The sequence below is a fragment of the Danaus plexippus genome, chromosome 19 (genome assembly GCF_018135715.1).
Source record: "Danaus plexippus chromosome 19, MEX_DaPlex, whole genome shotgun sequence".
Lineage (NCBI taxonomy): Eukaryota > Metazoa > Arthropoda > Insecta > Lepidoptera > Nymphalidae > Danaus > Danaus plexippus.
This window is the reverse complement of record NC_083549.1, coordinates 2,038,785-2,058,985: the sequence shown is the minus strand read 5'-3', so window position 1 is coordinate 2,058,985 and position 20,201 is coordinate 2,038,785. Positions and strand designations below refer to the sequence as shown.

At 35.6% G+C, this 20,201-nt stretch overlaps 2 protein-coding genes across 10 annotated transcripts; one reads left to right on the top strand and one right to left on the bottom strand.

Moving 5' to 3' along the window:
- Positions 1–32: 32 nt before the first annotated feature.
- LOC116767936 (heterogeneous nuclear ribonucleoprotein 27C) lies at positions 33–17,497 on the bottom strand. 8 transcript variants are annotated; one of them, XM_032658489.2, is made up of 12 exons: positions 17,361–17,497; positions 15,588–15,791; positions 12,934–13,124; positions 12,571–12,653; positions 12,101–12,318; positions 11,823–12,022; positions 11,483–11,572; positions 10,977–11,149; positions 7,578–7,650; positions 1,802–1,887; positions 1,618–1,699; positions 33–1,362 (listed from the first exon to the last, which is right to left on the bottom strand). In XM_032658489.2, the coding sequence occupies exons 1-12, from the start codon at positions 17,396–17,398 to the stop codon at positions 1,241–1,243; spliced, it is 1,560 nt and encodes a 519-aa protein (XP_032514380.1). In that variant the 5' UTR covers positions 17,399–17,497; the 3' UTR covers positions 33–1,240. The 8 variants fall into 8 exon arrangements, 7 of the variants coding, with proteins under 7 accessions (XP_032514380.1, XP_061379525.1, XP_061379526.1 ...); XM_061523541.1 differs by lacking the exon at positions 11,483–11,572; XM_061523542.1 differs by lacking the exons at positions 1,618–1,699; positions 1,802–1,887.
- A 792-nt stretch (positions 17,498–18,289) lies between these two features.
- Positions 18,290–20,075, top strand: LOC116768075 (arrestin domain-containing protein 5-like). Of its 2 annotated transcripts, none has more exons than XM_061523544.1 (6): positions 18,290–18,461; positions 18,911–19,033; positions 19,123–19,316; positions 19,398–19,565; positions 19,637–19,819; positions 19,967–20,075. In XM_061523544.1, the coding sequence occupies exons 1-6, from the start codon at positions 18,347–18,349 to the stop codon at positions 20,054–20,056; spliced, it is 873 nt and encodes a 290-aa protein (XP_061379528.1). In that variant the 5' UTR covers positions 18,290–18,346; the 3' UTR covers positions 20,057–20,075. The 2 variants fall into 2 exon arrangements, with proteins under 2 accessions (XP_061379528.1, XP_032514591.2); XM_032658700.2 differs by having other exon boundaries at positions 18,899–19,033.
- The last annotated feature ends 126 nt before the right edge of the window (positions 20,076–20,201 follow it).

Genomic DNA, 20,201 nt, shown 5'->3' with positions numbered 1-20,201 from the left:
GAACCAGTCTTGAACGTAAATTTAAATAAAACTTAATATTACTATTATTTTTATTTGAAGTAAATAAGAAATACACATGTCAAATAGAAACAGACATCTCAATCTGGAATTTTCAAAGTTAACTTTACGAGATTTTACATTTAAAAAAAAAAAACACATCAAAACCGTACTTTGAGACACTTGTCTGAAAACCGAGTCCTATTTGATTGTATATAATAAAAAAAAAAACAGTCAGACCGCGTGAACCTAATCGTTGGGCAGATTTACCTTTAAAAATGCATCATGGACGTCAAAGGATTTGTCTTTGAAGAGCTTATTTGTAAATTTACCACCCGTGGCGATGCCTTAATCTAGTGATTATGTATACAACCTGTTACATCTATACAGTCACACAATAGTTGCAACCATCGGAATGGTTGGGAAACGTTCACTCAAAACGAGCACGAGAAATGTGTTGGACTAATTTGGTAATACAATGAATTCTGTCATTGAGAATATAATCCATAGCTTTATTCGTTACTTGCTGGTGTCGGTGGTGTATTTTTTTTAAATTATGAAATTTTAAAGTTCCAAGTCCATTGAAACCATTCCACATAAACGAGTATATCTAAAAGAAAATCTATTCTAAGAACTTAATTATACGATCGTGAGTCTATAAGAAGACGTCGGAGGTAATTTATGCCAAAAAAAAAAATAATAGATTAGGTATTTTGATAACACCAAAAATGTTTCTTATATACTCACATCGATAGAAAAAAATCATTTACAAATTCAATGATTGCGTTCATAGAAAATATATTTTACAAGTATAATAAAATAGGCGATTCTTAGCGGCTCTATGTGGACGTTTAAAGTCAGGAAACTGCTTAGAAATTATATACAGTCATATCATCTGCTTAGACAATAAATAGACACTAGATAAGTGTACATGTCCAAAAATAATTCATTAAATACATAAATAACTATTTCTGTAAAATGTTATATGAAAAAACCTGTAAACTTTAGAATATTTTAAACCTGATATATGTATGACTAAGCAGGAATGTAAAACAAACGGCCGTTCAAAGTACTAGGGTACTATAAGTTATAGGGACGTGACTAACGGCGATCAAGTCTGGGGCATGGAGACGAAGGCGAGGGATGTGATAGATGTAGGTGAACGCCGCGGAGTGCACTCGGTGATGAAGTACCAGGATCTCATGTCAGTACAGGAGGCACGCTAGTGTCGCGGCTTCACTCGTTAACGCCGATAGGGATGGTACGAGGATGATGAATTAGCGCCGCCGGATGTCCCGTGGTAACTCCGTTTAGACGACTTCTGGTAACCGTCGCCCGATCCGCCCGTGTACTCGTAATCCTCACCTAGTTGAACGATACTATTAATACTACGCCAGCTATATAAACACTACAAAGCAAAGATATACAAGCCTCGTCTACATTACTGGTAGTGAATAATATACTTACCGCACCACGCACCTCACTCCAACCACCGTTAAATTAATATATTCTTATATAAGTTCCATGAAAACTATCTATGTTGTGAGTGAACCTATCAATGTATATAGATGGGATCTACTTCATCTATGTGCCATTTATTTAATAATAAATTTAGTGAACCTGAAGCCGCTGCGGATATATCCGATACGTTACAGAACGACGGCTGTGGGGAGACCATGCCGGGGCAGTATATCATTGGCACCTGAGATGTGATTGTCATTATATGATACTATAATAAATCAAACGTTTCTATTTTAATAGAACTCTATTTGGATATATCCTAGACATAAAATGCTATCAGGACCTGTGGGGGCGTTCCTATATTGTCGCTCAATGAAGGCATGGTAGCAAACTTGGGACTCCCCGCCGTACTGCCTACACCGTCGCCCTCTGTTGACGACGCTTCATTTTACTATCATCTCTATACTAATCTAACTCTCCAATCTACTTTCGCTACTTTCAATGATACAATTGTTAAAGTATGAGAACAATATAAACATCAAATAGAAAGATATGAATACAGATTCTGTAAGTACGAGGATTAGATAAATTTTTATATTTATAAGCTATGGACACAAAAATGTGATATTAGTTAATTAATGATTGTTACATGAGTTTTTTTATGAGGACAAAAAAAAATTAATTTCTTTTTGTTCTTTCAAAACTTACCGTTACATAATTTAGAAAAGTTAATAATGATAATGTAGCATATACTTTACCGCGCTCGTGTTTGTGTTAGTCCGTGCACGAGTCGTGATGGTTGTGTGTGTGTGTGTAGTGTGTACGAGACGTTAACATAATTAACGGAAACGAACCGTTGTCACTTTCCATGTGTTCATTTCATTAGTAGTGTAAGACTATTATGAAACTAACAAGAATCTAGTGTTAAACACATTGAGAACGCTGGCTATATAAAAACAAAAATTATGATAACTTTGTTAGAGTGGACCGCACGGTTTAGACGTGTCACTATTCTATAGGATACAGGGGGTTCGAACCATTAAAAATGCCAGATTTATTTTGAATTTTTTTGATTTCTTTTAATTATCTACGTTTTATAATGTCCTTAAAGTAGATATATATTTCATCATAAGATATATCAAATATTTGCAGTGGTAATATTAATATTTTTTTTAATTATTCAACCAGTAGTATTACTTAAACCATTAAGATAGAAGAAGCTTAATAATTAGGATACTACGACAAACTGTTTTTTTATTTTCCATTACATTACAAACTACATACTTATATGTATATTACCAGTTAAAACTAACTCTAATATATACCCAAAATACCTAATATGATTAATGCATAATTTCTACTTCGAAAAAACCTTAAGTGTTACTTCAATGTGATAGCACTTGAATTACATCGAATACTTTAATAGCGTACAAGCTTCTCGTCTTCATATTTTAGTGCTTCGGTTATATTAACCGTAATTAACTAATTATCATTAAGGTATCGTTAATTAAAAAAATAATAATAATTGTAATATATATATATATATATAGATATATATATATGTTTGTATATATATATATATAAAGTAAATGAAACAACAAGGACGCACGTGTAAGTCTATCATAATTTTCCGTTTTTATATAATTTAAAGTTTCAGTGGGCGCGGGGGAGGCGGGGGACGCGGGGGTCGCGTGACGTCACACGCGCCTCCCTCGCCCGCGGCACAACACATCTAGATAATAATAGTCTTACATTCGTAACATGCTACGTGGCTCGGTAGCCGCTTCCAATTAATTACATATTTCCTTTAAATTTTATTTATTCCTTTAAATATACGAAAATTAATACAGTATAAATACAGCGCCCCCGTACAGGGGCGGAGTTAAAGTAAAACTTATATTGCCCGTAAGTAAATATTACTTTAAATATTGTACATCAGTCGATAGTTCACCTAATAATTTTATTTTTTTCTTGTAATCTAATCGATCGAGAATAGTGTACTTTATCTACTACAATGTAAAAATATAGTTTAAAAAATAATCAACATCAATTTTTTTTTTAATTAAAAAACAGAAATAAATAACAACTTGCCCTAAGTTTTTATAATAATTAATGTTACATTAACTGTAAAGCCCGTGCGATTTAAGATAAAAAATTGTGTTCAATAATTACATTTATAATTATATAATAATCTAGTATAAATACGAGGATATTATTATTTATTTATTAATTTTTTTTTTCTCATATACCATTAATACCTGCATTGTTTTTTTAAAAATAACATCCGAACCCGACTATAGTTTACAATCGACTGCTTGATGTCGAAAACTTTTACCGACTAAATGCAATAATATTCAGACGTAATAAGATTGAACTTAAAAAAAAAATATATTAAACAAACAAAGAGAACAGAAATCGTCTACACTAACTTTAACACTAGTTATCTCCTTTCATCTTTATAATATAATTAGTCAATTACGATCATAGTATTAATTTATTTATGCGCGGGCCGGCGGAACATTTCGGACCGCACGCCCTCTATATCGATATTATACCAAAAAAAAAAATATTACACTTTTACACAAACATGTCGCTACTACCAATAGAGATACACATATAAAGTAATACAAACAGGTGACCAAAAAACGTTAACTACACAACATCACTACAGTTAAGCCATGATCATATTTATCAATAAAACATTATTATTATTATTATTATAATTAAGATACATTTAATTGTATGTTATCAAGTTATAACACGTGTGTATCATGAGACGCTGTGCAACACGGGCGCCGACACGGCAGCCGACGGACGAGCCTCTAAACGAATCTTACCGTATTGTATTTTGCTAACTATTTTAATTAATAAATTCATCAAATATTTTAATGCTCTCTTCCCTATATAATAATAATTAAAAACCCATATAAATAGTCTCAATTGATTTTTCTCACAATAATTTGCACTAAGTTTAATGTTTCAGTAAATCTAAAATTTCTAATACATATACTTTTTTTTTATTTATTAAATAAATTATTCTCTTTATGTTACTTAGAAGATTGCCGCGATGTTTACATTACAAACTAACTTCTTACAAAAAATTGTTCCGATGGTTTTTCGCGTTCCCGGCAACTGGGCCCATATCTAAAAAACACCTTAGTGCTAATTTAATATCACTGAAAATAACATAATATAAAAACATCTCTATTCACTTAACTTTTGTAAGGCATCGTTTCCTTATATTAAAAAACATACGTGAAGTCGAACGTCGCTTCATCGGTGGATGTACGCTAAACCTACAGTAAGTCGTAAATAAGAAACCTGAGTAAGGGGAACGACCGTCCGCGGGACGCGAACGAAGACGGGGCGCAGCGGCTGAGGATGACGAGATAGAGAATACAAACAAACAAACAAACAAACACTATAACATTAACATTAGGAGCGACTTGAACGTGCTTGGGAAGTCAACTTAAAGACGTACTTAGAGCGATAGTATAGTAAGACGCGTAAGATAAACAAAATCAACGAGGAATGAATCGAGACAAATTATAAACTAACTTACATAGGAACATTCTGATAAGATTTATATATGGGGAAGGGTAAGAGACTGGCGCTACACGTAACCTAGCAACTGAGCGTTTAGGCACAGACGTATTAATGTATATATTATTAATTATAATATTGTTAAGGTACGAGTTCCAACATTCCTATATACTGATGTGTTTCAGTCGTGTGTATCAATAAATATAGCTATAAGGAAATGTTACCAATATGAGCGTTAACTATGAAACATCACACAATGTAAGGCGTATATTTTTTAATTTATTTATTTCTCTCAACTATTTTCTTCATCTATTCTTTAGCGTATAACAATAGCTCCGCACCTCTCGCCGGACATGTTCACTTATAATCAGATAAAAATTATACTTTACTTACGGTGCGATCTTAAATAACCCTATGCTATAACGATCAAATTATGCGTTCAATGTATCGACAATAATATTACTTTATATATCCCCATACGCCTCTCACATCCTATTAAATTATCATAACATATAAATAACCAACCGCGCTCCGACCCACACCGCAGTTATATTACTTATAGCTTAGCACTAAAATTTTAATCAGTCGATCGATCAAGTGATTGAGCGATTTGTAAACAGTAAATGACTAATATTAAATTTAATCTAGAGAATGTTTATTTTAAAAAATTAATAACTCACGTACAACGGGTGCGGGCGGTGGCGCGGATCGCCTAGCGAGTTATCTATACAGAGCTTTAATATATTTGGCGATCACGTAAATTAAAAAGGTATCCTTTAATACTATGTGACGAATGTAAAGTTATTAAAATTATGTTTATTTATTTATTTTTTCTTTACACACAAGTAAGTATATATATGTACAGGATAAAGTCCGCGCGGCGAGTGCGGAGGGCTGGCACTATCCTAAATGCTTGAGCTTCTCTTAAAATACATTATAGTTTGCTCGTTTCCATAATTTGGCAGGTAAAAAATTCCCATTAAAGTATAAAGTATACATTACTATATAAAAACTTAAGATTGCGATAAAAAACTAAAATCCGTATAAGAAAAAATAAAATATTATCATAATTATTACGAATTATATTTATACAGAATTGCTCCCTTCTTTTTTTTACAAAACGAAAAAAAAACCGACGGGAAATTAAAATTATTTAAAAAAAAAAATCACGTTCAGTCATACTTTGTTTTGTTAATTAATTAAACACATAATTATTTCATTACAACTCTACCGTTTTTCCTAAGTCTAGTGGGGCGGTAAACAACCAAAATTCTAATATTAAACATACATATATATACCAAATATTTATACAAGTCATTAGCTTAAGTTAAGTTTTGTTTAGGTCATCACCCTAAATTGGCCTTGTTTTATGTCCGTCGGACGTGTGTCGGGCGTCGTGTGCACAGGCTACCGTGAACCACTACACCAATAGCGAGATCCCTATACCATACAATACACATTGCTATTAAAAGAAATCATTTTTTTTTAATTATTTAAAACGCGACAAAAAAAGAGGTTTTATATAATGAAAGATCAAAGAGATATATTATAGGAAAAAAAATAAAGAGAAAAACGTTAAAAAGGAGCCCACATCCAAAATATAAGAATAATATTAAAAAAAAAAGAGATAATGAAAAATAAAAACTTTTTTCCGTGTACAGAGACGGGCGCCGCGATACTAGGGGGTTTGCTAAATCTAGTTGCATCTTGTAAACACCTCAACGACCATTGCTATCTAAATTTAATTTTAAAATTACGAATTTTTTCATTAATTTTAAAAGACTACAAAAAAAAAATTATTAAAGTACGCGTGTGGGTTTGTGTCAATGCAGTTGGCGCGGTATCTTCCGCTTGCATACGTTCCTTTTACACTAGTTTAGTAATAAGTTTACTTCGTAATATATTGCATTGTTGTAAAAAATTTCAGCTTCTCATATTTCTATGCTAGAAATAACTGTATCAACTTGACCTATCAACTTTGCGAATATTCATTATCTGCTACGTTTATGTTATAAACAAATTGTCAAAAGGTGCATATGTCTATAAACAGAATACGTTATAATATGTCATATAAAAACTACAAGAAATGTAGAGCTGTCGGTCCATGATCTGAGTGTCGCTTGTGTTGAGAGTCGAATTGTTATATATATACGCCGACCCGTCTAGCGCACGCGCACACGCATTGCACACGCATTACACACGCGAGGGAGTCGCATCTAACGGGCGTAGTAATGATCCGCGGACACTGCCACGTCGAGCCGCGCGAAGTCCGCGAACATCGAATGTCCATAGTGACGTTCAGTAACGTCGGAACCGCGATCCGTAAACGATAGTTTCGCTATAACGCCAGCACGTGTAACCGTTCAGAGCAGTGCCTTGGTACAGGGCAGTACTTCGCGCGGCCGCGCCTAACTGGGGTAAGAGATGGCGGGGTCGCGGCGGGCGAGGCGGTGGACGGGCGGCTGGTGCGTGTGCGTGGGGTCGCGGGGGTGGCGGGGGGCACTAGGCGGCTGGCCACTCCTTGTTAAACTCGTTGTTGAAGTGTTTGGGCGCGTGGTGCGGGTGAGGGTGCACACCTGGCGGCTGAGCGGCGGCCGAGTGGTACTCGCCGGCAGCGTAGCGCGACCCTCCGCCGCCGTACGAGGAGCCCTGCCCGGTGGCGACACGTTAGCCGGCCGCCCTACTGCCCTGTGTCCTACCCCGTCTAGTAACGACCGGATTGCCAACCCTTTTACATTTGCATGTTTGTTTGTCTCACACCGTTTATGAACGTGAGTATTGGTTAGTTCTCAGTTAGTTATCTAGTCGTCGAGTGTTGGCAATCCACAGTATCAACTCTCGCGAGACCCAGCCTGGCTGTTGTTTTTTTTACTCATACAAGTCGTAGGCCCTCATGGAACGTAGCTTAAATTTAATACTTCGCTACTAGACGAAGTACATTCAGGGTCGGTCTATGACGATCCTATATATTATTATATCGGACCGTGAGCGCAAAGGGGCCTATTCGGTTGTAAGGAAACGCTAAGTGGCCTCGGTATAATCATTTTTTTATCAGCAAACACTACATAGTAAAGATTCAATTAAATATAAAATATTATTCTATCTCATTTGACTGGATTACAATCTATGGAATTGGGCCACTTGCGTTCACAATGTGATATCAGCGGTTCCTCGTTTGACTGTCCGTCCGCGTGTAGCAAAAACAAACAAAACCCAGTCAGTTTAAACCGATTAAGATTTCGGAATGTCCGAAAACATCAGACGATAAATCTAACGAGGAACCATTGAAATCGATACAATGCTTGTGGACACACAGAGCCGAAGCCACGTCATCATCACACCGGTACATAGCCAACTGCTCCGTCGATCACTTCATCCTGTTTATTGTATTGAAATTAGTATAAAAATATAAATTTTATCAAACGAACTTAACATTCTGGCTTCGGCGTCCATGTGTCGCGTGCCTTGTAGGACGCTAAGTGTGACCGTTGCTTTGTTTTGAATGTTTTGAAATTTGAAAAATGAAAAATGTATTTTATTGGGGGTGATGGGGGGGGGGGGGGGCACAGTTAACGTCCACCTCAATAATAGGGCACGCACAGCTGCACGTATGCTCATGGTTACATTTAACAGAATAGTGGGAATTTCATCTCTGAACACTTAAAGTACAGCTCTTAATATTATTTTATGATTATATATTATCTATTTAATGAACCTGTAACAATATGAAAAATCCAAATTTTACTAATTTGTACTTTAAATGCCAATTTACATGTGTTGAGATGAAACAAAGCTATTTATCATCTCGCAAGTCTAAAAAAATGCAATATGAACATTAAAATGGAACTAAATGTAAGCTTATAATCTAGTGCGGTGCGATGCCTTTAAGGTGAGGCCGCTTTATCGTCGCACGATCGAACCGTCCATAGTGAGAAATCCCCAGTTTCGCGACATACCCTCATCCGAACCCCACCCTTACTCTAATTGTCTTTCTGGAGGAGCCACTCTTGTGGGCCCTGATCGACCAACTGGAAAAGAAGAATTACAGACATAAAGTCCCACTCGCCACAATCCCTCGCGTCTAGCAGATGTGTAAGTAGCGCAGAGCGTGAAGATGGACGGGCAAAGCGTGAGTCGTCCCAGAGGGATGAAGTGAGGGGTGGTGGAGGCGGCAAGGGCTACCGGGGGGAGGGGACACGTGTGGTGGCCGGGGGAGGGAGGGGAAGGGTGATGAGAGACCTTCAGCGAAACTAGTCACGTTAGACGTAATCTCCTTGATTTTTCACTATGGATGCGGTGCGAGCCTCGTGCCCATCGGATCGAAAAGACATCGCACTCGTCGCCCGGACATGCGGCGACACGGACGTACACTCACACAGCACACTCCCAACTAATAAATGTATATAAATCATGCTGCAATCACCCACAGTCTCATAACTTCATTACTTTTTGCGATCAACATTAACCATAGGAACATCGTTTTCGCTGAATTTCGCTCGCTCACCGTTGGCACGTCACGCAGTCAGTACATCCACACACCGATCGCAAACAAACTCAATAGTACAACCAAATTGACCATCACTACTTAGCATTCATACAACCGGCCGCGAGCCTGGCGGGTAGGCCGAGACCAGGCCGGCGCCGAGTCCAGTCATGCGATCACCACAACATACGGAAACCACTTCAAACAAATGTGGGAGGTTGGATGCAGGAAATAAATCAAGATAAAGCGGGAAGTTTGTTCGGGAATGTGGAAAGCAAGCCCCGAGGATTAGCAAAGAAAAAAAATCATAAACACAAAAAAAAAAATCTAATTATAACATCAACTTGGCTGTACTTTGTAATTTGTATCTATTGCAGCAAAGTGGACCATTTATAACCGGGATATTCGTACACATCTGTTCTACTCACTGAAATGTTAATGTCGAATCGAATGAGCTATGTTTCTATAGAAATATCCCAGAGATATATATGGTGATGTTTGTTTGCGACTTACTAATACGGAAATGAAACTTTAGAAACAAAAAATAAAACAAAGCATAATAATATTTACTTAAAAAAAAAAAAAAAAAAATTGTAAAAGTAAATTGATAATAAAGTTTCGCTCCAGTACCATAAAGACAATCACGCACACAGAATTCAATGAAAAAAAATCTTTGTATCAAGCACTTCTATGATAATGAAACAAACCGCAACCCATTCAGCTGTGTAGTCAGGCTTATAATATATGAATGACCTGCGACTAATGATGAAGCACTCTATTCCCAACTGTACTACGGGCGTTGTTAGAGAGGATTTACTCAATACAACGAAACAATGACGACCGGCTGTTTAAATCATGACTCATACAGTTGGAAACGCACTAGACTCAATGAGAAGCGTGATGATGTTAGCTAAACATGTACTCTAGATGAAACCGGAACCAGACGAGACCACACCCGGCGTTAGTGATTTAGACGACAGTAATAATCTATGTAATTTGGCATGAAGTAAACAATTTATGGATTAATCATACCAAGTTATATAGAGGACATGACAAGCTCGATTACACATTTCGTCGCTTACTGTGGCTTAAAGTGCTCTCCTGACACCGCCAAGAATATATTCAGTGATATGTTAGCGGATTACAATACATACATTTTTCACATTGAAACATATAAATGATTGAATATTTTTCTTGCGAGAATCAAATCAAGCAAATGTAAGCAGTTCTCCGTATAAAGATTGTACATTAGGTGTTTCTGTACTGTAGGAGATTTGAAATTTATTACATTAAATATTAAATTGTGAATAATGACAAAAATACTAATATATTAATAAATTTCAAACCATAAAGACATCGGTGACGTAATACAGTTTTTTAAAGGTTCCATTAATATAAGTTAAAGTCCACCCGTTCCCTTAGTACTGTATTACGTCATCGCGTGTGTGTGTAGTGTGTACGTGTGTGTGTCGATGTGTGCGTGCGAGTGTACCTGATCCTGCTGGTAGGCGGGCGGGTACTGCTGGTAGGTAGAGTAGTCGGCGGAGGAGGACTTGGAGAGGGCGGCGGAGGACAGCGCCCCGGCCAGAGCCGGCGCCGCGCCCGTGCCACCGCCACCACCGCGACCGTACATCTCACCACCCTCCGACAACGGAACGTACGATCCTGGAATTACCGAACCCGTGTTATCGACGGACATCTGGACCAGTTCCGACGGAACTGTGGCTGACGGTAGTCTCCTTATATGTGACTCATGCTACACATGTTAACTTACACTATAATAACACAACTTAATATAGCATATAACACGAGCAGGACTCGAACCTGCTTCTTTCGTGACCGTCTCTCGAAAGTAGCAGATTTGTAGTACCGTTCAAATTAATGAGTAATAATCATTTGCCATTGGCTACATAACATAAAATCTCATTTGACCGTGTCATCGTTTCAGCGGACGCCCTGTTCGTCTCCAGGTTCAGCGAGGCTGTACGTGTGACTCACCGGAGCCGGTAGAGTTGGAGTTCTGCGGCATGCTCCAATTAGTCCAGCTGCCACCGGCCGAGGCGCCCGCCGGCGCCGAGCTGTAGTTCGCTGTACCGACAATTCTTTATTAGTCCTCTGTTCGTTCGCACGCGCGTTCGCGTCTTCGTAAGCAATTTGAGATACAAATCTGAAGGATTAGCGCGTCGGTACGTCGATGCGAATGAATTCCGAACTCTCGTCACGTTTAAGCGAATCGCCCCTTCGATCTTCTTCGGATTTGAAATGAGATTTTCTGAATGTAGCTAATGGTATCGAAAACCAAAAACGGTAGTGGAAGGCCGAGGTGTAGCATACGTACCGTAGCTGCCGTATCCCTGGGCGGGCGGCTGAGCGTGTTGAGTGTAGTTGTTGGTGGCGGGCCAGGCGGGCGCGTGCGGCGGGGCCTGAGGCGCCGGCGGAGCTCCCCAGCCCTGGTAGTTGCCAGGACCCGCGCCGCCGCCCGCCGCACCGTATCCGGCGTACGAAGTCTGCCCGGCTGACGTTCCCCAGCCCTGGTATCTGTTGTGACATCACCATTGAGTCCCGTTTCTTCAATAGTCCTTCCAATGTACCATTTTCTATGTCGATCTCACTCACCCCTGCATTATGTTAGGTCCGGCCATGGGCATGTTGATCGGTGGGCCGCCCATCTGTCCGTTGTGGCCCTGTATGATATTCATGGGCGCGGCTTGCGGTGGTCCCCACTGTCCCGCGGCGGGCGCATCTCCGGGCGCTCCCCCCATGCCCCCGCCCATGCCTCCTCCGGAGCCCAATTTGCCGGAACCATCGCGAGGCTCCGCGCGCTTGATCTCGACCTTCACAGGTATTTTATTTACATCCACTCAATAATTAATTAATAGATGATATATGATTTCTTCTAATAAGATTATTAATTTAACTTGTAACAAATGTTATAGACTCACTTGCTATGAATATCAAGCGAGTATATGCTTATCTGTTTGTTTATCTACCACAAACTTGTGAACGAACCTCCACTATGAGACATGGGGCTCTGCCTGGATGTGGTACACAAATATCGAGCAAACTACTTTTAATACTATAAATACCTGTTTGCCGTTCAGGTTGATGAAATGCTCCTGGGTGACTCTCTCAACAGAGATTTCATCTTCAAATGACAGAAATCCGAAGCCTGAAAATTACAAGACATTACATAACGATGCCTCCATGCCCCATATAAAATAACATATTGGCATCCGAGCTATGTTACTGTCGCAATATCAATATCTTCTGACTCACAAAAGCAAGAAGTATATTCATCGCAATCAATTTCCCACAAACATCTGAACGTACCAACAACAATACGCTGATGGCACTGCCTGGATGTGGCAGTTGCGATATGTATTTTATATGTAAAACCTCAATGAGTACCTCTTAAATATTTTCATTACTATCCCTAGCTCAAGTCGTACCTCTAGACTTCTTTTTCTCCTGGTCATACATGATGACGACCTCCATGACCTTGCCGTACCGTCCGAAGAACACGCGCAGGTCAGTCTCGGTGATGTTGGATGGCAGACCTCCGAGGAACACCTTCGGATAGCCGCCGCCGCGCTTGGGCTTCTGAAGAGTCCTTGGATTGCACGGTTTCGGGTCGATTGTCCTATAAAGAGATCACCATTCAATAACACGTCCAAGAAAACAACCAACTATCGATAGGCTATTATTAACCTTCGAAGGTGAACAAAATTTATGCCCCCTTGGAAATATATGAACATCGTGTGCGTCACTTAACGAGATAAATATAATAGTAGTTTCTGTATGATTAAAGATTTATTTGAATAAAGAGGTAAGTAAAGATAAGATTTTCGAGAGGTAACAAGTAACATAAATAATAAAAATGACTTATTAAAAATGTATACAATTTAAGTACTTTTATATTCATAACATGAATATTGGCTTTTCAAGTTATTAAAGGGAAGCTAGCTAGATATTTCATTCTTTAGCAACATTATTTATGTGTTTCCCTAGGGTTGTCAATTACATTAAGAATTATCAAAAATATTGACCAGAATTTTGTAATAGCATAAAGTTTATTTTATTTAATGTTGATATAACGACGATTTTATTATAGAAAATTAAATTAATCTTATGCATCTTAATAAACAGTTATAGTAAGGGACATGATATTTAGCAGAAATAAACTTATTTCGAGAGGAATATCGTCATTACAATAAGTAATTAGTGAAGCAATTAACGAACAATATCAATTTATTCTCATATTTTATTTTACGGTGTATTCTTGTATCTGTTATTATCACAGAATCTCTTTTCTTATAGAACTTTCACTGGCTTTATCTTTAGCTATTAAAATCATTAAGGAGGTGGTATACAAACCACGTCTTTTAAATAACTTACAAAAAAATATATATTTTTAGTAAAAATGTATAATAGTATATAATATTGTAGCAAACTTTGTAGACTCCATTGCTATTAAACAAGAAGTATATGCGGTTTGCTAGTAATTTGCCACAAACATCTGAACGTACCAATAATATAATGATTAATGGCACTGCCTGGATGTGGTACATAGTCAACATATCTCTATCTGATATTTAAAATGTGAAATTTAATGATATGAAATAAAGTAATTAAACATTTTTCTCCATGAAGCGTTGTTACTCGCATTAGCTGTACTCGTTAAGGAGAGCAAAGTCAAAAGGGGTTTAAGAGTAGGGTAGGGCGGGGCCTGGTAGCAAAGGGGACAAAGTAGGCTCGTTCGACACTGCTAGGAGTAAAGGGCTGCCTTTTTAAGAGTTCGAGGTATACAATGAATTATAGTAGAAATCTTACCGCGCATGTAAAAACTCATATTGTTAATAACGAAGGTCATTACGAAATAGTGATACGATTACAACGCTCCGACAGTTCTGTTACTAAATTGTAACAAATTATCGATAATTCAAAGTGAAATCGAGGTACAGTCCTTTATCGGGAAGATTACTTTGCTAATTTACACGAAACGTTAGTGTTGCAAATACGTTTGTATCAAACATAACTGACTCAACTATCGATTGATATAGATTTAATAGCGATTTATCACGCTTAGACTAGATCGGCTGACGTGGTGGTGAATTTTGGAGCATAGGCTTAAACACCATGAGTTATCTGGTTTCCACTTTGTGATGGTCACAATGAGCAACCCAATATGCTGCAGTTAAAATCGTCTCGTATTACATTCAACGGAACACATCTCCCACTTGATATGATTGGTATAGGATTTTTAATGTTAATTAGTTATAATTTGCTGTTTCGAGCCTATTCATTGTTTGGAAATATTATTCACATAAAAATTGCTTAGAATTGCACCGTGATGAATAATTATAACATTTAAATCATATTTCCAGAATCCTGTTTCAAATTCTGCGAGACACAAAACCTATCATTCTTTTAACAGAACAAAGAATAACAAAAAATATTGCTCTTGAATATTTAATGTCATAAAAATAGACATTTGAGGTAAATTAATTTAGACAAAGATACTATAATTTTATAGAACATATTTACACATGTGCAAACAATTCAAAAATGAATGACAGTCTGTGACATTGGTAAATAAAAAAAGTGTGGTATCACTGAAAATGTCCATTTAAAAGAAAATATTGAACTGATCCAACAAAAATGATAGCGGTAATGGTAATAATTATATTCAATACAGAAGATTAAGTCCGGTGGTGTAACTAGTCTGATTACCAGATAAAAACACCTACACCATTTACCTGCTTCATTTATATAAGTATTCTCAATGTTACTTGTTGCTTTGCCATTTACATAACTGAAATCTATGTACAGACGGGGTTCAACGTATCAGTGTGTTATATACACAAGTTTTATATAACCTCAATGAAATAACTAAAAAAAAAAAACAGATTTCATATTCCAAAGAATTTAATGTAGCCGTTGCCATTTGCAACCATTTAACATATCCGGTTTGTGTCATGAATATTTCATTGATCCACAAGCTGAAGTTTAGTGAACTATTCTGTTTAAATCTATTTATATGTTATTATATATAAATTTTAAATAGTTATATATTTATATGTAACAATATTGTGATACAACATACCTGCCATCGAGTTGATGGGGACCATTCTGAAGCACGACATTGACCAGTGAGGGTTCGGCAAAGGTAACAAAACCGAAACCTCTTGAACGGCCAGACTCGCTGTTCTTCATAACTACACAATCAATCACGTCGCCGTAGCGGGAGAAGTAACGCTGCAGATTCTCCTGCGATGTCTCCCATGATAGACCGCCAACAAACAGTTTTCTGTACAGAATTAGTAGTAATTAATTTATACCACTTTAGGATACATAATAAATAAAGAGTAAAATAATTAAAAAAGACTGCCATATATGTAGATACGACTATATATAGCAACTATAATGAGAGACAATGCTTGATTTGATAATTCAAGTTATTTTTATGTGTAAAACAGTCACAAATGACTTTTTTTGTCTTTCAACTTAACAGTTTAGTTCAAAAATCAATAAAAAAAAGTGAGGTTATGATAACATTTAAAATAATTTGACATATTTACAACAATACTAATATTCTTTACATTAAATTAGCCTTCAGGCTTAATACTTCAAATTCAGTTATTCTATAAACTTGGAAAGTTACAAGCTAACTCTATATATCCACACACATTCTAATCTCAATTTCTAATACTAAAATAAATATTTTAACAGTATAATGAGGCAATATGTTCAATTGGTTGTCAAATTTTATTAAAGTAACCTAAATACTGAGACAGAAGTCTTTATCTTCACATAATATACAACATGATAAGTAATGTCTTTAGCACATAAAGGACATATGGCTTGTAAAAGGGGAGTTGAGATGCATAAAATGCTTTCACTGATAAAATTATAGCATCTATTATTAAAATGAGCGAGTGAGTGGAGTGAAAGTACAGTGATTGGAATATGATATGTAAATGTACTTATAACACATTTTTATAGGCTAAAATCCCCACATGACATTTAAGGTTATGGCATTTCAGGTAATCTTGATACTGAATTGATGGCTCCTTTAACTTTAAGATTACGTCAATAAAGTGTTATAATATTCTAGGGCACTGACGCGTCACTAGTGATAAAACATGCTACATATACGAGTCCTAGCCAAGTAAACAATGTAAACAAGATGCTGGCTATGCAGATTTTGTGAAACGCCGAAGTGGCATCTGACAAATAACCGTATGCAAATGAATCAGCATGTTTTAGCAGACATTCGCTAACGAGATTCAGCTACGCGGCAATTCCAACGGCGTTCTATTAACCTCATTACCAGTCCAAAAATCTGAATTTTCGTCATTATACGGTTTTTTGAGTTAGCACCGAAAGTGCCATGAAATTGTAAATTGATAAGAGAAATCCGCAATTGGTCACAGAAAGGTTAATATTACATATTGCGACGTTTCCGCATACCTTGATACTGAAGCACGATTATATAAACATGAAAGGAATAATTCTCAGATTATAAGCATATTGTTAAATATGGCACTGGTTATAATGGGAAAGTAAAGCTGCCATGATCCGTACACGCAAGTCGCACGGCAAGGCTTGGGGTCGGTGGCCGCTCGCCGGTAAAAGGCTAATTAGGCGTACGTGAACTGTAACTATGTCATTCATTATTATCTAAATGCATTCATAAATCAACCTAAAATTTCATAAAGTAACATATTGATAAAAGATAAAAAAAACGATGCCCAATGAGCCTCGCTGGCTAACCGTGAAATGCGACACACCAAGCGAACATGCAGTTTGACCTATTATAGTTAAAACACCCAAAACAATTTTTGTGATTTACAAAATCATATAAATATACGCTTACCCCTTCTCATCATCGTCCATGTCTGGATTCATACGCATAACTTATTACTAATTAAAAATAAATGATTGGCACCGGTAAGACACCCTAACCACACAAGCACAGACCCACACGAATGATTATGGCGGACCAACCACATCCGCTTTCTCAAATAAGTCATGGAAGGAGGAAGTGATCAGTTGACGAACTAAAAATTACAAGTATTTCTATATCCTCACAGTAAAAAAAAGTACTTTTAAATTAAATATAATAAGTAATAATATGGTTTAATATTATATAGTTATTGCGTATATTTTTATTTATGGTTAATAAAATTTAAAACATTGCTAAAATGTACTTTCTTGCACAAGATGGTGGACAAACATTATTGCCATGTGAAATATTTCTTATTACTGTCCCACAAATAACAAAAATTATAAGTATTGATCCTTATTATTTTTTCTAATAAATGTTATATAAATTATAATTTTAAATAGCTATGACGTTGTTCGTATCGTATTATAAACACCTCACGGAAAAGTTATAAAAGGAAAGGTAAATCACATTAGTCAGATAAATCAAATTATTAAAATAGTAACGATGATAAAAAAGTATCATTTATATTAACATAAAAACAAATGCAAGAAAAATATATATTACAATCTCAGTTTTTCAAATTATTTTCATAATATTATACAAACTTTATGGGGACATCCGATATTTTTTTACAATAAATTATATGTGAAATTTGATTAAATTTTTTGTATTCGATCATATCAATAAAACATGAAACACATTATTATAAAAGTATTTAATAATGATATACCCCTTTGTCGTAACAATGTTCCTCTATTGTAAGATTTTATTATGAATATTTCTGGTTCTTAATCTTATCTTTAACGTCTGTTATTCATTATTTTTATCAAAAATTATCTATCTATTAATATTTACTACATATTTTTACCTGAACTTAATACTGCTGACCATGAAAACACCTTAGATCTCATACAATGGGTTGGAATAAATGCAATATAGTGCTCAATAGTCCAGAATCGTATTTTTATACTAATAATATTGTCTCAGGAACTGTTACTTTAGAATCAAAGAGTAAACGCAAGCTAAAAGGTATTATCTTCTTTTTAATATTATAATATATTACGATATTAAACTTACTTAAATATGTATGTGTGTTTGATTGTTACTAAGTACAAACGACTAAATCAATGATGACAAAATCTTATACGTAAACAGCAATAAATAGTAGTTCTGGAGTTTATTATTGTTTAAACAATTTTTTTACTAAGAAAATCGTTGGATCTCCCGCGTATATGCATTTTATTCTTATTTATTAATATAAATGTATTATATGCACCCCGAGTTTCAGCCGTTTATTTATATGTACGTGTGTTTTTTTTTTTCTTTAGTAGTAATTTAATGTTGTGATTTTTGTCTAATAGACAATAATCTAATATCACCATCTAATATTTTATTTAAAACCAACGTATAACTATTAAAAAAATATATAATAATGATTGGTGTAATGAAACGACTAACCGTTTTAGATATTTATTTAGTCGTCAAAGGAACCAGTAAAGCCGCGTGGTCAAGATCAGCACCAACTATGCCTTACATTAGAGTATACACTGGGAAAGAAAAAGTTTTTGAGCTTCAAATCGATATTTTTAAGGAATTAAAAGGTACATTTTTGACTTAAAAGGTGATTGAATCAATTAAATAAAAAAAGAGAACTGTAAAAGTTAACTATTAATTCCGATACACTTTTAAGGTCATAAAGTAAAACCGGGTTCAATCAGCTCTCAATTTCATTTTATTCTACCACCGGATCTTCCATCAACCTATGAAGATTCTGTCGCTAAAATATATTACCACATTATATTAAAGGAAAAGGAACAACAGATAATTAAAATTCCTATAACGGTAATAAGTTACGTGAACTTAAACCATCTTCAAGAATACAAGGTACCTAATAAATTGGCTATGATTTTAATGAAATTCAATGTAATCTGCAGAGATATATATTTTTTTATTATTTTTTTTCAGGTGCCAACCATTTATGACATGACAAAGGTCTGTCGTTTCTCTGAGGAGGTAGTGGTTTTTTTGAGAACATATAAATCTTTTGCTCCTCAGCAATTCGTACCTTTCGAGGCGATAATATCTAATGAAAAGAATGTAACCATAACTAAAATTGTAGTTAAACTTATTCAAGTAAGTAAATCCGATTTTAATGAATATCTTTGTGTGCCTTTGCTTTATATACGTAATTTTTATGTGTCTAGAAATTGGAGTATAACGTCTCCTCAGGGTTTTATAATGCAGAAAAAACTGTTTGTAAGAGCGAGCACCTTGATATTAAAAATGTTGCCAGACAAACATGCACTTTTGGTATGAATGTTCCTAAAGTAATTCCTTCAGCACTGAATGACTACAATCATATGGTAAAAAGTTCATATTTGTTACGGGTAAGTAAATGTGTATGTTCAATTTCTTAAGCCTCTCATCAATAACATAAAATATAATTAACTAACCCTACAGCTTAGACTAATACCATGTTGTGCACTTTTTATTTCATTATTGTAAAATCAATATTATATATTTTTCTTTTTCAGGTTAAAATAAGTTTTCGGTTTCATTTTCCGTTATATTCTGATATACCTGTTGTTGTAACTTCCATTCCAGTAGAACATGAAATGTTTTAGTTCAATATATTATAAACTTTATACTTAATTATAATAAATTAAATAATAACTAAAGGATTTTTATTTAAATTTTTTACATTTAGTTTAACTATTAATATAAACCAGACTGCTTTGTTACAACCCCATAAATTACAATAAGTATTTA

What these genes read in the sequence shown, in the direction of transcription:
- LOC116767936 (XM_032658489.2), bottom strand. Translation starts at nt 17,398, where the DNA reads ATGCGTATGAATCCAGACATGGACGATGATGAGAAGGG. An exon ending in GGAGAAAAAGAAGTCTAGAG is followed by an intron (nt 12,654 to 12,933) that starts GTACGACTTGAG and finishes TGTAATTTTCAG; the next exon opens with GCTTCGGATTTCTGTCATTT. An exon ending in CCGCCTACCAGCAGGATCAG is followed by an intron (nt 7,651 to 10,976) that starts GTACACTCGCAC and finishes GCCACCGGGCAG; the next exon opens with GGCTCCTCGTACGGCGGCGG.
- LOC116768075 (XM_032658700.2), top strand. Translation starts at nt 18,347, where the DNA reads ATGGGTTGGAATAAATGCAATATAGTGCTCAATAGTCCAGAATCGTAT. An exon ending in GAGTAAACGCAAGCTAAAAG is followed by an intron (nt 18,462 to 18,898) that starts GTATTATCTTCT and finishes TAACCGTTTTAG; the next exon opens with ATATTTATTTAGTCGTCAAA. An exon ending in TTGTAGTTAAACTTATTCAA is followed by an intron (nt 19,566 to 19,636) that starts GTAAGTAAATCC and finishes TTATGTGTCTAG; the next exon opens with AAATTGGAGTATAACGTCTC.